This window comes from Myxine glutinosa, chromosome 13 (genome assembly GCF_964187855.1).
Source record: "Myxine glutinosa chromosome 13, kmMyxGlut1.1, whole genome shotgun sequence".
Classification (NCBI taxonomy): Eukaryota; Metazoa; Chordata; class Myxini; order Myxiniformes; family Myxinidae; genus Myxine; species Myxine glutinosa.
Window position 1 is genome coordinate 6,387,997 of NC_136273.1, and position 15,272 is coordinate 6,403,268.

Consider the following 15,272-nt stretch of genomic DNA (forward strand, 5'->3'; position numbering starts at 1 on the left):
AAGCAGACAGCATGTCATTGTCAACTCCCCACCAAGCAGAGTGCGTGTCATTGTCAACTCACCACCAAGCAGACAGCATGTCATTGTCAACTCACCACCAAGCAGACAGCATGTCATTGTCAACTCACCACCAACCAGACAGCGTGTCATTGTCAACTCACCACCAAGCAGACAGCGTGTCATTGTCAACTCACCACCAAGCAGACAGCATGTCATTGTCAACTCCCCACCAAGCAGAGTGCGTGTCATTGTCAACTCACCACCAAGCAGACAGCATGTCATTGTCAACTCACCACCAACCAGACAGCGTGTCATTGTCAACTCACCACCAAGCAGACAGCGTGTCATTGTCAACTCACCACCAAGCAGACAGCATGTCATTGTCAACTCCCCACCAAGCAGATTGCGTGTCATTGTCAACTCACCACCAAGCAGACAGCATGTCATTGTCAACTCCCCACCAAGCAGATTGCGTGTCATTGTCAACTCACCACCAAGCAGACAGCATGTCATTGTCAACTCACCACCAAGCAGACAGCATGTCATTGTCAACTCACCACCAAGCAGACAGCATGTCATTGTCAACTCACCACCAACCAGACAGCGTGTCATTGTCAACTCACCACCAAGCAGACAGTGTGTCATTGTCAACTCACCACCAAGCAGACAGCGTGTCATTGTCAACTCACCACCAAGCAGACAGTGTGTCATTGTCAACTCACCACCAAGCAGACAGCCAGTGACACGGCTGAACACGAGGCGTGTAAGCAGCGCACAGCGGGATGAATGAGGATTGTGTTCCACTCGTGCTGTGCTCAGGAGTCGGAGCACCGTTTGAGCCTGCATGCAGTGACGCATGGGAAGAGAACATTCAGAAATCAGAAGGGACGAGAGTTACCTTTCATGGTTAAAAACAAAAAATGTCATTGAATGAAGCACATATTATGTCTGAGCACGTTATGCCGTCATGATGGAGTGCACTATCTTTACATGTAGGCCTAATTCATCATGCTGCCATGGGGAATAAAACTTTCGGTCGACAGACTTGTCATACATGAGAAAGTTTGGCCGGAAGTCCACTTGAAGAGAATTGTGAGCGGAGTAGGAGGTGATGAATAAGATGGCGACAAGCCTCAGTCTTTCCTGAACCAGACTCGCCACTGCAGGGGTTGGGATGCACAAAGCAAATAGACATGAATTCAAGATGAGGAGACAAAAGACGAGGCACAGTTATATTAATTTAAAGCACAAGTTATATTAATAAAAGTTCCCTCATAAAGAGGTTCGACACAGGAGGAAGCAGCACGTATCATTTATAAAGTCTTTGGTCGGACTGGACCGCGGTTCAAACCAAGCTGACATCCCAGACTCAGATCGGATGCTGTAACCATTACGTCACTGAATCTGGTTCCTATAATGACATCGATAAAACTTCCTAATAATAACAAACCAAATGGAAATAATTCAACAATAATTAGATTAATGAACAGGATTAAATAAATAAATTGATATATGTGGGGAAATTACAAGCCGAGACCAGAAATCGAACCCAGGTCCTAAGAAAAGCGCACCGGTGGTGCTCTGCCATCTGAGCTATCTGGGCGACCCTTACCAAGCATGCAATTGTCCAACACATATGATTGCCACTCTCTTTCCGTCAATGTTTCCGGGGCACTCGCTGCCGACCATAGGAGCGCCAACGGCCTGAACACGAGAGGTTCTTCCTCCAATGGGGGCACAAATCCATGTCCTCTATTATAGACACCACTGGGGGCGTAGTGAAACAATTAGATTAATTAACAGGATTAAATAATTAAATGCTTTTCGATTCCTGGTCTGGGCTTGTAATTTTCCCACATATATCAATTTAATTATTTAATCCAGTGATCCTGGATTTAGGTAGTTTCACCAGAAGGGGGGAGATGGTGGATCGTGTTAGCCCAGCAGATACCTGGGGGGGACAAATCATGGAAAGAGCAGAGGGTGCAACACCAGAAAAGGGTAGGGTGGGTAATGGGTATAGAGTGAGGGGTTGGCAACGCAAGATTTTGTAAGCAAACAGAAGTGAGGCATTCGGCCTTCTCATGTGTGGAGTCGGCTGTGAAGAGATGGGAGGGATGGAAGAGGAGCAAACACTGGAGAGAGACTTCATAAGGTGCCACCAGGTTTTAGAGGAGGGAGACATGTTCGAAAGTTCATTCTTCAGATTGGACAGATCATGTTTTCCGGCTCTTCTGAGCGGAGACACACGCTTAATTGGAGACTTTTTGGAATGCACCGATTTGGTCTGGTTTGCTTTCCAGGAAGATAAGGCAAGTTGTTTTGGAGCAACCGTCTCGCCACAGGAATCGGTTTCCGGGGCACTCGTGGGCGGGAAGAAAGGTAGGATAACTGAACACGAGATGGGATGAATCTGTGAATGAGACAGAACAGGTGTCTGTGGAGTTTCCATGTTGTATTAAAAATTAAATAAGCTGATTCTCCTCCTCACTAAGACACAGGAGGGCCTCTGAGTGCACTGGCCCTCCTCCTGACCACATTTCCCCCCCTAACAGCGGTGCCCAGGTGCCTCGAACGTTCAGGGGGCGTGGGCACCAATAACCTTGTGGCTTCTCCCATGACACAGTGCAGGTGCTTTCCTGGTCCAGGTTCTCCCAAAGCTCAAAATTAAATAACTCGAGACATGGTAAAAGATTAGTGCATCATTTCTCAACCATGGACTGTAATCATGAACTTCTCTGGCACAACATCTCAAATGAAAACACCCGTCAAGATGAAAGCCGTTTGTACAGGTGCCACCGTCAGGCACCTTTCTGTATCTTCTTCAAAGAAGCTGTAAAGTCCACCCTGAACTCCTGTGATGCCGAAGAACAAGGCTTTGGGCGGTGTTGATGTTTTTAAAGGCCAGAGGGAATTTTCTCCTTTCCAGGTTGTCCATGTCCAGAGCATAGATAAGCATTCCTTCGGGAATTTATATCCAAGCGTGGACGTCTCTTGCCATGCCAGGAAAGACTCGGTGGGAAGATTTAAGTTTTACTTTTGGAATATGTCAGGTTTACCTGCACTGTGCGCTTGATGCGGTGAATCCTCGGTGAACATTTTGGATAAACTCCACCTTGAAGTGCTCAACGGCAGGTACATATACCGACACTACCTGTAGACTGTAACACTTTTGAACTGGGCCAGCTGTCCGATACTTTCCGAACATTGTGGAGGGAGATTTATCTCCAGGGCTTTGTGCCAAAATAAGGGCCAATATATGGGAGCAATCTCCTTAAGGATTCACTGGAAACACAAGCAGAGAATCCTCTATTTGCTCTTGCATACCAGGTGATACTTTTTTTTCAGTAACCGTTTCATTGTAGCACCTTTAGTGGATTTCACCTTTCATCTTCTTCCACTCAGACACAAGACCTGTTGCAAAAACTCCGCATGACTACGTGGAACGACTACACGGATTTCAAATGGTCCACTACTCCAAGGTTCACTTCCAAAGTCCAATCCTTGTGGGCAATGACCCCGGTTCCTCAATTCTAACTTCCGTTTACAAATGGCAATCACAAGAAGGGGCGTCGCAAAAAGTCAAGTTCAACCTCAACCCATGGGGCACGAGCTCGGGTAGCCTCCGCGCAAACCAAGGAAGTGTCGATAGAGGCCGAACTGCAACTGACGATCAAGAAGTACAAACAAATCACGTAAATAGATCAGAAGATGACGACGAAGATTCATAGGCTAATCCAAGCTGTTGTTGTTGTTTCACTGTTATTTCAGAGGAAGAAGATTCTATTAGTGGCGCGGAAACTCTCCATTTTGTGCGGTGTCTGGGAAGTTTTCAAGTTTCACTCCGGTTTCACGACTTGACCACTGGGAACTGCTCATTTCTTAAGGCTGGGAACTGGTTTGATGTAGTGGACTTGTTAAATATTACACGAGCTTCACGAAACAGGAACTGTTCATCCTCTCCATGCTGGGTTCACTTTATTTTTTTTATTTTTTGCTCTTCGTTTCACTGAAGTGTGTAACTAAGATGTAACCTGTCACTATAATTGCCGTCCATTGTACCAAATTCAGTGTGCCGTGTACTTGGTGGAGCAGACGCCTTCACTGCACCTGTATCAAGAAAAATACCCGTCGAGGCACAACTCAAACGTCGATGCTGGCATCTGCACAAGTTACCTGAAGAGATGAAGACAGCATGAGTACCTATATTGATGTGCATTCAAATATATACAAGATCCACATATTACATACACAGGAAGTGCAAAGAGAGGAGGAGGAGGGCTTTGCAGCTCCTTAAAATTTGCTCTATTTCTAAAATTCACCTTGGCACACCTGTCTAGAGACGTATGGCACATGTAAATATAGGACTAACCTTAAGAGATTGAGGTAACCAAATAAGGGACCATCTAATTCTTTCTGATCTATCTCCATATCAACCGCACCCCATCCGCACCTCCTCCGAGTGCACCAGTCCAAACATTGCCCAACCCTTCCTACCCCTATGAACATCCCCTACATAGTAATCTACCTGCACATTTAAACTTTGGACCTACGATTTAACACCACACTGCCAGCACAACCTTGATCTGTCACAATCAAGGCCCAAAAACAAAAACAAAAACAGCCCAAAACCATGTATACGAGAGCAGCACTCGGTAGAGCGTGTACCTCCACCTGGCTAAACAGTTCACGTTATGTATCCCACGGACCTGAACCAAAATCGAATCACCTTGTTATTGTCACCTAACAAACTCATCCACCAAGGTTTGTCATAAGTTGTCCATTACGTTTTCGAAATATCATGCATTATATCATTTTTGGCGTTTCTCTCAATTATGAAGCTGGTGTTGGGCTAGCGGCTAGGGTGCCAGCTTAGGATACCTAGGATCCTGGGTTCGAATCCCGGTCGATCGCTGAATTAACGCCAGGGGGGTTGACTCAGCCTGTCATCCTTCCGAGGTCGGCAAATTGAGTACCAGTTCACTGGTAATTCCGTTTGTCGTAAAAAAGGCGACAAAAAGGGTTGGTGGCAGGAAGGGCATCCGGTCCATAAAACATTGCTTCAAAAAGGGGACCGAAAAACAACAACAACAACCACGGTCCCCAAAAAAGGCCAACCCCCGCTTGTGGGGAAAAATGGCCTCCAAAGGTTTTTTTTTTTTTTTTCTCAATTATGAAGAATCACTAAAAAATTTATTTAATTATCGTATCCGGATTCGTATCCTGGTGTTTACCAAAATCCAAACAATTAATCCTTGGCAAACACACAACCTGTTTTCCAAATTTCGTCCGCATCCGTCCATATGTTTTTGAGGTATCGTGATCACAGACAGACAAACACAGGTGTAAACATAACCTCCATCCACCCTTGGTAATGGAGGTAAGTAATCACCATGGTACTTGGACTCTGTTAATAATCATTTTAACATGTTTTGCTTGACCAAGGGGGCAGATTATTGGACAGTGTCGTGATGTCCACTTAAACGTCATCATGGCTATCCTCTTCACAGAACAACCATCTTTATTATCAAGGAGTTGAAGGGACAGACAAAAATTGTTTTGAAGGAGCTGGGGCTCCCACGTCGATCGGAAGAATGGACGCGACAAAAAGCTGGAATTCATCCGAGTTGCTTTAATCAAACCAAACACTCAGGCACTCTGAAAAGCCCGTTTATCGGGCAGCAATATATATACATATTATCCCGGAGCGTTTGCCCAGGAAAGGCGAGAGGGGGCGTGGCCCAGCGTCCTGGCTGCGGCCTGGCAAGTTGAGGGCGAGCCTGCCCGGGCGTCCCGACCGAGGCTTGGCAAGTTGAGTGCGGGCCTGCCCGGGCGTCCTGGACGAGCCCGGCATGGTGATCGCTCCGCGTCCTTGATAGGTGCAAGGCGATTGTGAAAACCCAGCGGTAGCCGCTACACACGTCCCCCCCAGAATCGACTTGCACCGGCAGGGTCAATTTGAGGGGGGTCCTAATTACCCGGCCGAAGCGACCCCTGGCGGGTCGTGGGAGGGGGTCCGGTGTGGTGGTGGGCGGTCGAGTGGGGGGCACCGTGGATGGGGGGCGGCCTCGCCGCGGCGGAAGGGCCACCCGTGGTGGGTGGTCGACGTCCACGTGCGCCGGCTTGAGGCGGTCCACCGCAATCCGGTCCGACCTGCCGCCGATGTCGATGACGAACGACTTGTCGTCCCGTCGCAGCACCCGGAAGGGCCCGTCGTACAGCGGCCGGAGTGGCCCTCGATGTGCGTCGTGACGCACAAAAACATACTCCGCTGTGCGAAGTGCTGGGGGGACGTAGGACTGGGGGTCACCGTGGTGGGATGTTGGCACGGGGGCAAACCGTCGGGCGGCCTCCTGGAGGTCCGAGCGCTGGTGAGCTGCGGACCAGGGACTGGTAGCGTCGGGCACGAATTCGCCCGGGACGCGTAGCGCCTGGCCATAGACAAGCTCGGCGGTGGATGCCTGGAGGTCCTCCTTGGGGGCCGTGCGGTGTCCCAAAAGGACCCACGGCAGCCGGTCGGCCCAACCGCCGTCTTGAAGGCCGGCCATGAGCGCGGCCTTCATGGAGCGGTGGAATCGCTCGCACAACCCGTTTGCTTGGGGGTGGTAGGCCGTAGTACGGTGGAGCTTGACCCCCAGGTTGCGGGCGACCGCGCCCCACAGCTCGGAGGTGAACTGTGGTCCGCGGTCTGACGAGATGTCCGCCGGTGCGCCGAAACGGGCGACCCAGGTGGCGATGAAAGCCTGCGCCACGTCGGCGGTGGTGGTGGAGACGAGGGGAACGGCCTCCGGCCACCTGGTGGTCCTGTCCACCATGGTGAGCAGGTGTGTGAACCCCCGTGACGGGGGGAGGGGGCCCACCAGATCCACGTTGACGTGGTCGAAACGTCGTTCGGGCACGGTGAAAGGTGCCAGCGGGGCCTGGGTGTGTCGGTGGACCTTGGCCCGTTGGCAGGCCGTGCAGGTGCTGGTCCAATCGCGGACGTCCCGACGAAGGCCGTGCCAGACGAATCGCGCCGACACCAGCTTCTGGGAAGCTTTCCGGCCCGGGTGGGAAAGGCCGTGGAGGGAGGCGAAGATGCGGCGTTGCCAGGTGACGGGCACGATGGGGCGAGGCTGGCCTTGGGAGACGTCGCAGAGCAGGACAGTGTCCGCGAAGGGGATGTCGGCCAGGCGGAGGCCCGTGTCCGTCGCCCGGAGGGCTTGTACCGTGGTGTCGGTGGTTTGGTCCGCCGCCATAAGCGCAAAGTCCACGCCCAGGTGGACCGCGTTCGCGCTGGCCCGGGAAAGACAGTCGGCCACGGCGTTGTTTTTGCCGGCGACGTGCCGGATGTCCGTGGTAAACTCTGACACGGCGGAGAGGTGGCGCTGTTGGCGGGCCGACCACGGCTCCGTGACCTTGGCCATGGCGTAAACCAACGGCTTGTGGTCGACGAACGCCGTGAAAGGTCGGCCCTCCAGGAGGTGGCGGAAATGGCGGACGGCCAGGTGTAGACCGAGGAGCTCCCGGTCAAACGTGCTGTATTTGAGCTCGTTCGGCCGGAGCTGCCGGCTGAAAAAAGCGAGTGGCTGCCAAACCCCGTTCACCCATTGCTCATGTACGGCGCCCACCGCGTAGTCGGAGGCATCCGTGGTGAGGGCGATGGGAGCGTTGAGCACCGGGTGAGCGAGCAGTGTTGCGTCGGCGAGGGCCCGCTTTGAGCTTTGGAAGGCTGCATCCATTGCTGCGGACCAGGCGATGTCATGCTTGGCCGGCTTGCCCCGGAGGGCTTCGTAGAGGGGCCGCATGCGTTGAGCTGCGCGGGGCACGAAGCGGTGATAAAAATTCACCATTCCCAGGAATTCCTGCAGGGCCTTTATGGTGCGGGGACGCGGGAACGTGGTGATGGCCTCGACCTTGGTTGGCAGCGGCACGGCCCCGTTCTTGGTGATGTGGTGGCCCAAAAAATCAACGGCCGTCGTGCCGAAGTGGCATTTGGCCGGGTTGACGATGAGGCCGTGCTCGCTGAGGCGCCCGAACAGTGTTCGGAGGTGGAGGAGGTGCTCGGCCCGGGACGTGCTGGCGACGAGGATGTCGTCCAGGTAAACGAAAAGGAACGGCAGGTCACGCAGCACGCCGTCCATCAAGCGCTGGAACGCCTGAGCCGCGTTCTTGAGACCAAACGGCATCCGCAAGAATTCGAATAAGCCGAACGGCGTGATGACTGCCGTTTTAGGGACGTCGGCCGCCCTGACAGGTACCTGGTGATATCCCCGTATGATCAATTTTCGAAAAAATGACCCGTCCCGCCAGACGGGCGGAGAAGTCTTGGATATGCGGGATCGGGTACCTGTCGGGGGTGGTAGCGTCATTGAGACGGCGGTAGTCGCCACACGGGCGCCATCCACCCCCCGGCTTTGGCACGATGTGCAGTGGCGAGGCCCACGCGCTATCGGAGCGCCGCACGATGCCGAGGTGCTCCAACGCGTCGAATTCGGCCTTCGCCACGGCGAGCTTGGCTGGGTCGAGGCGGCGGGCCCTGGCGTAGACCGGCGGGCCCGTGGTTGGTATGTGGTGCTCGATCCCATGCCGTACTGCGACGGCCGAAAACGTCGGCCGCGTGAGGGCCGGGAACTCCGTGAGCAGGCGAGCAAACTCGTTCGCCGCCGGGACGGCGCATGCCAGCTCGGTCGGCGCGGAGCTGCTCAATGTGCATACCAGGGAGCTGAAGGTTTCGGCGTTGATTAAACGACGCCGTTGGATGTCCACCAGCAGTCCGTGTGCGCAGAGGAAGTCGGCGCCTAGCAGAGCCATGGGCACGTTTGCGGTTACAAACGTCCAAGCAAAGCGTTGGCCGCCGAAGCAGAGGGTGACGTTGCGCGGGCCGAAGGTGCGGATGGTCGATCCGTTGGCCGCAACCAAGGAGGGGCCGCAAACCGCGGATTGCCTGTCCTGGTCAGAGGCGGGTATGACGCTCAGTTGGGCGCCGGTGTCGCACAGGAAGCGCCGTCCGGACGCTTTATCCGTGATGAACAGTAAGTTGCCCGTGTGGCCGGCGCTCATGGCTGGTAATGAACGCCGGCCCGGCCGTTTCCCGGCCTGCCGAAGGTGCACGGGGGTCGGCATGTCCGGGCCTTCTGTCCGAACCTGGCATGATAGTAACACCACGCTTGGTCAGGTGGAGGCCCCGGTCGTCGTGCTGGAGGTGGTCGGCTCGGTGTAGCGGCCGCCAATTGCGTCGGCAGTTCGGTCGTCGACCGTGCCGGGTGCTCGGGCGCCATGGGTGTTGCGTCGGACGGCGGTGAGTCCCATGTCGCCGCTGCGATGCGCTGTCCTGCGGCGGAGATCTTGTCGGCTTCTCTGGCAAGGGCCCGGGGATCTGTGATCGTCGTGCTTGCCAGGGCGAGGCGTACCGGGTTAGGCAGCTGACGGAGGAACAGCTCCCGGAACAGGAATGCCGGAGAGTGCTCGCCGAGCAGTGAAAGCATGTAGTCCATTCGCTCGGAAGGGCGCGTGTCGCCGAGCTCGGGCAGGTCGAGCAGGCGCCGTGCGCGTTCCGCCGATGGGAGGACGAAAGCGTCGAGGAGAAGCTTCTTAATCGCACCGTATTTGTCAGCGGCTGGCGGGCTCTCGAGGAGGCTCAGGGCACGGGCCGCGGTGGCCGAACCGAGCGCTGCTACCACATGGTGGAAGCGGGTGTCGTCGGCCGTGATGCCTCGCAGGGCGAACAGGGAATCCACCTGTGCGAACCAAACCGCCGCGTGAGCCTCCCAGAAGGTAGGCAGTTTAAGGGCGACTGCCGTGTCCATGTCGGTAGGTCACCAATGAAGGAGCTGGGGCTCCCACGTCGATCGGAAGAATGGACGCGACAAAAAGCTGGAATTCAGATCCTGGGGGGACAGGGCCTTCTCCATCGCTGCTCCCACCCTCTGGAACTCACTACCTCACACCATCAGAGACTCCTCCTCACTCACCACATTCAAAACATCACTAAAGACCCACCTGTTCAACACTGCATTCAACATTCAACCCACAGCATTTAACCCCTGACTATCTCTTCTCCTTCTCCCTCCTTTTGCTTTAAATATTTCCCTATTGATTCTTGTCTTTTTGCAATTGTTGTTTTCATGTATTGTTATGCTTTATGTTTGCCACTCTGTCAAAGCGCCTTTGGGCTTCTGGAAAAGCGCTATACAAAATAAATGAATTATTATTATTATTATTCATCCGAGTTGCTTTAATCAAACCAAACACTCAGGCACTCTGAAAAGCCCGTTTATCGGGCAGCAATATATACAGGGTGATTGAAAAGTAACTCCCTATTTTAAAATATTTAGAAATTATTTATGTATTGTAATATTTTTCTCAAATTTTTAGTGTTTGTTCCTTAATGTATGAGAATTGAATCTGTGTTGGTTTTTTTTCAGATTATGTTTTGTTTGAAATTCGGAAGCCCTACAAACATGGCTGGACGTCTTACCCTGCAGGAGCGTGCCCAGCTAGCGGCACGTTACGAAGTTTGGAAATCCGTTGTTCAAGTGCAAAGATGGTGGAGGACCATTAAAGGAGCACATGCTCAAGTTGAGGCAAAGACGATCAAGAATTGTCATGCAAAACTCATGGCTACAGGATCTGTATCTGATACTCGAAGAAGCGGTCGCCCTTCCAAGTCCAGTGACCCGGAGACAGTGCAAGCAGTTCAAGAAATGTTTACACATAGCCCAAGAAAGTCAATTTGACAAGCAGCAAGGGAAAGTGGGCTCTCCTTTCACACAGTACGAACTGTGCTCAAAAAGGAGCTTAAATGGCATGCTTGGAAGCCGCACTACTGTCAAGCACTCTCTGCTGAAGACTGCGACATTCGCATGGAGTTTGGGGAGGTGATGCTGGCTTGGTATGAAGACTGGTCTGATCTCTTTAAAAAATATCCTCTGGTCTGATGAAGCAGTATTTCACATCGGTGGGTTTGTGAACCGTCACAACTGCTATTACTGGGCAGGAGAAGATCCTCGTGTTATTTTTGAAAAAACGCAATATCGGCCCAAGGTAACGGTGTGGTGTGGAATGACCACACCGTGTTTGTAGGGCTTCCGAATTTCAAACAAAACATAATCTGGAAAAAAACCAACACAGATTAAATTCTCATACATTAAGGAACAAACACTAAAAACTTGAGAAAAATATTACAATAAATAAATAATTTCTAAATATTTTAAAATAGGGAGGTACTTTTCAATCACCCTGTATATTGTTGCGAATATGGAATTTGGCCTCCATATCCGCTTGTAAATATTCCCCTATTTCCCCAATACTCCCCAACTATCCCCAATCCCCCATTCCCTAGTCCCATTGTCTGTAAACAACAATCAGTAGAGCCGACCTTCCCCTTTTTCCCCCATTAAATGTCGTGCCCAGGTCCACCGCACCACACGTAGACAACTTTCGGACATCTTGCTAGTTATTCTTAGTCTATGTCAGTTAAGGACTCGTTTCCATTAATTATGACTCTTCGTTGCACCAGAATGTGATTATATGGCACCAGTAGTGAGTTTAGGACCTTTCCCATACCTCCTCCCATCTTCTTCCCCGTCTACAACAACAGAGGGGCACGGCGCTGCGCGGGGGGGAGTGTGCGTCCTCCCACCGGCTCGGTTAGCCGCCATCGACAATGCGCTCCAGACAACGCGCTCCAGACCATGCGCTCCACGGGGTTACCACAAAGGGGCTCCTTGTCAGCTCCTCGTCAAGGGCGGAGCCGGTAACCCCCCCGCACGCACCCAATGAGAAGCAACGTGCCGATTCCACGAGGCGGAGCTAACGAGCCGAGGGCGTGTCACTCTCCGCCGGATATACGCGGCCACGTAGCGGACGTGACGGGAGATGCGCCCCCAGCTTGAGCAGACAAGACGCCATCCGAGCGCTGCGACCTCCCCGCATCTCTAGACCGGACCGGGTCGACCCTGTCCTTGAGCCAAGAGTGCACCTTGAGCCATCGATACCCGCTGTCCTTTCCATCAATCCCCGTGTGAGTCAGCTTTGTCCCGTTTATCTGTCGTCTGTTGGGAATAATATAAGATTGTGTCTAAGTGCTTGTCTTTCTATGTTGTACCTCTCGTCCCTGTAATCTGACCTTCCGAACGAATATAATCTCCTCCGGAGGTCTTGAGAACTGAACCCTGGGTGTCGTGTCATTTGAAACCCAGCCGTGTGTCCTTTTCCTTTGTTGCCTTTATTGGCCTAGCGCAGCACGATTAGTCAACGTTCGGGTATAATCGGGTAACTTGTGCAGACGTGGTCATACCAAAACCGCTCGGTAAATAACATCTAAGCCACGTCTGTAACAATATTATCCCGGAGCGTTTGCCCAGGAAAGGCGAGAGGGGGCGTGGCCCAGCGTCCTGGCTGCGGCCTGGCAAGTTGAGGGCGAGCCCGGGCATGCCCGGGCATGCCCGGGCGTCCCGACCGAGGCCTGGCAAGTTGAGCGCGGGCCTGCCCGGGCGTCCTGGACGAGCCCGGCATGGTGATCGCTCCGCGTCCTTGATAGGTGCAAGGCGATTGTGAAAACCCAGCGGTAGCCGCTACAGTTTCATATTTCTCTCTAAATAATCTAAGAGCGGAAGAAGGAGAGATTAAAACTTGATCTAACTATCCGTCATATAATAAATAAATAAATAAATAAATAAATCCGTCATATAATAAGAGGGATATAAATTGATTTAACGATACGTTGTGGTGCTGCGCACACACGACTCGATTGCAAGAGAGGTAGGGCTCGAATCGGCGTGCCCGGGCATAGACCGGCGGCCTGACCGTGGGGATAGGGTGCTCCACCCCGTGTTTAACGGCCACCGCTGAGAAGGTGGGCCGCGTGAGGGCCGGGAAACTGGCGAGGAGGCGGGTAAAGTCGTCCGCTGCCGGAAGCGTGCAAACTAAACTCGCCGGGACGGAACCCTCCAGCAAGCCGCTTGGCAAGCCGCTCGGTGAGCCGCTCAGCGAACAAGCGAGCGAGCTGAAGGTTTCGGCCTGGGTGAGTCGTCTGTGCTTCACGTCGACCAACAGCCCATTCGCACATAGGAAGTCCGCACCGAGCAGTGCCATTGGCACGCTGGCGGTCACGAACGACCATTGAAAGTGCTGCCCTCCGAACCGCAGGGAGAGGCAACGCTTCCCGAATGTGCGGATGGGTGTACCGTTGGCGGCAAGCAAAGCGGGGCCCCGGCCCGCGGTTTGCTTGTCGGATATGGAGGCGGGGAGGACGCTTACCTGCGCTCCTGTGTCGCAAAGAAAACGGCGCCTGGACAAGGTGTCCGTGATGAAAAGGAGGCTGCCGGAATGGCCGACGCTCATGGCCGCAAGTGAGCGCCGGTCGTTTCCCGACCCGACAAAAGAGCACGGCGGGCGACACGTTTTAGCCTGGCGGCCGAACCTGGCATGGTAGTAGCACCAGGTTTGCGGCGGTAACGGCCGTGGCGGCCGTGCCGGCGGCGGTGGTGGTGGTGGCGGCGGCGGTAGTGGACGGGGCGTAGCAGTGGCCACGAGGGAAGTCGGGAGCGCTGGAGCCTCCGCGCCGCGATCCACTACGGCAGCACCGTACACCGACAGCGTGTCGCAGGCCGCAAAATACTTGTCGGCCTCTCTAGCCAGGGCGCGGGGTTCCTTTATTTTGGAACCAGCCAGCGCGAGGCGTACCTGTGCGGGTAGCTGGCGTAGAAAAAGCGCCCGGAATAAGAAATCCAGGGGCTGGTCTCCAAGCAGGGACAGCATGGAATCCATCCGGACGGATGGTCGTGTGTCGCCGAGGGCGGGAAGGTCCAGGAGGCGGTCGGCCCGTTCGATCTCCGTGAGCCTGAACGTGGCGATGAGGAGACGTTTGAGCGCCTCGTACCGGTTGTCGCCCGGCGGGCGCCGGAGGATGGACACGACTCGGGCGGCAGTGCCGGGCCCGAGGGCGGCGACCACGTGGTAGTACCGGGTCTCGTCCGCCGTTATGCCTCGGAGTCGGAATTGAGCTTCGGCCTGCAAAAACCAAACGTCGGCTTGCGCTTCCCAAAACTCGGGGAGTTTGACTGCGACGGCGTTGGTAGCCATGGCGCGTTCGGTGGTCAGCAACGGCTGAACCAATCGGGGTCACCAGTGTGGTGCTGCGCACACACGACTCGATTGCCAGAGAGGTAGGCCACAACGCGTTGGTAATACAAAGAGTCTTTATTCAAAGCTTGCACTTCAGCACTGGGCGGGCTCGAGCTTAGAGCCCGCATATATGTGCCGAGGCCACGCCTAGTCCCCGGGCGTGGCCGATCGGTCGAAAGGCGGGGCATGTGCTTTCGCTCCCCGCCTGGACGCTCGCGCCACCCACTGGTGCGCGGAATTATTGCCCCTTGTGCCCACCACAACGTCATACAATAAGAGGGATATAACTTGATCTAACTATACGTCATACAATAAGAGGGATATAACTTGATCTAACTATACGTCATATAATCTATGAGGGATATAACTTGATCTAACTATACGTCATATAATCTATGAGGGATATAACTTGATCTTACTATACGTCATATAATCTACAAGGGATATTACTTGATCTTAGTATACGTCATATAATCTACGAGGGATATAACTTGATCTAACTACCCTGGTTAGAATACCCGGTGTGTACCCTGGTTAGAATAGGTACACCGTATCCCTGCATGTCGTAAGAGGCGACTAAGAGGGTTGGCGTCAGGAAGGGCATCCGGCCATAAAAACATTGCCTCAAAAAGAGAACCATGACAATTACAACTAGGCTAACCCCTGCTCTAGCGGGGAAAATGGCCTTAAAACGATCATTCATTCATTCATTCATAACTACACGTCATATAATAAGAGGGATATAACTTGATGTACTATACGTCATATCATCTACGAGGGATATAACTTGATCTTACTATGTCACATAGCTTGATCTCACTGTACGTCATATAACTTGATCTTACTATATGTCATATAATCTATGTGGGATACAACTTGATATTACTATACATCATATAATCTACGAGGGATATAACTTGATCTTACGATACGTCATATAATCTACGAGGGATATAACTTGATCTTACTATACGTCATATAATATACGAGGGATATTACTTGATCTTAGTATATGTCATATAATCTACGAGGGATATAACTTGATCTACTATACGTCATATAATCTACGAGGGATATAACTTGATCTACTATACGTCATATAATCTACGAGGGATATAACTTGATCTACTATACGTCATATAATCTACGAGGGATATAACTTG

General features: G+C 52.8%; 1 protein-coding gene across 3 annotated transcripts in view; it reads right to left on the reverse strand.

The window, feature by feature from the left end:
* LOC137438536 (unconventional myosin-XVI) overlaps positions 1 to 15,272 on the reverse strand; it is a 367,125-nt gene that overhangs the window by 277,133 nt on the left and 74,720 nt on the right. For all 3 annotated transcript variants that reach the window (XM_068133664.2, XM_068133663.2, XM_068133662.2), the window contains exons 14-15: positions 1,055 to 1,160; positions 723 to 840 (exon numbers count right to left, since the gene is read on the reverse strand). In XM_068133664.2, the coding sequence (XP_067989765.2) occupies positions 723 to 840; positions 1,055 to 1,160 (224 nt within the window). The remainder of the gene's footprint in view (positions 1 to 722; positions 841 to 1,054; positions 1,161 to 15,272) is intronic.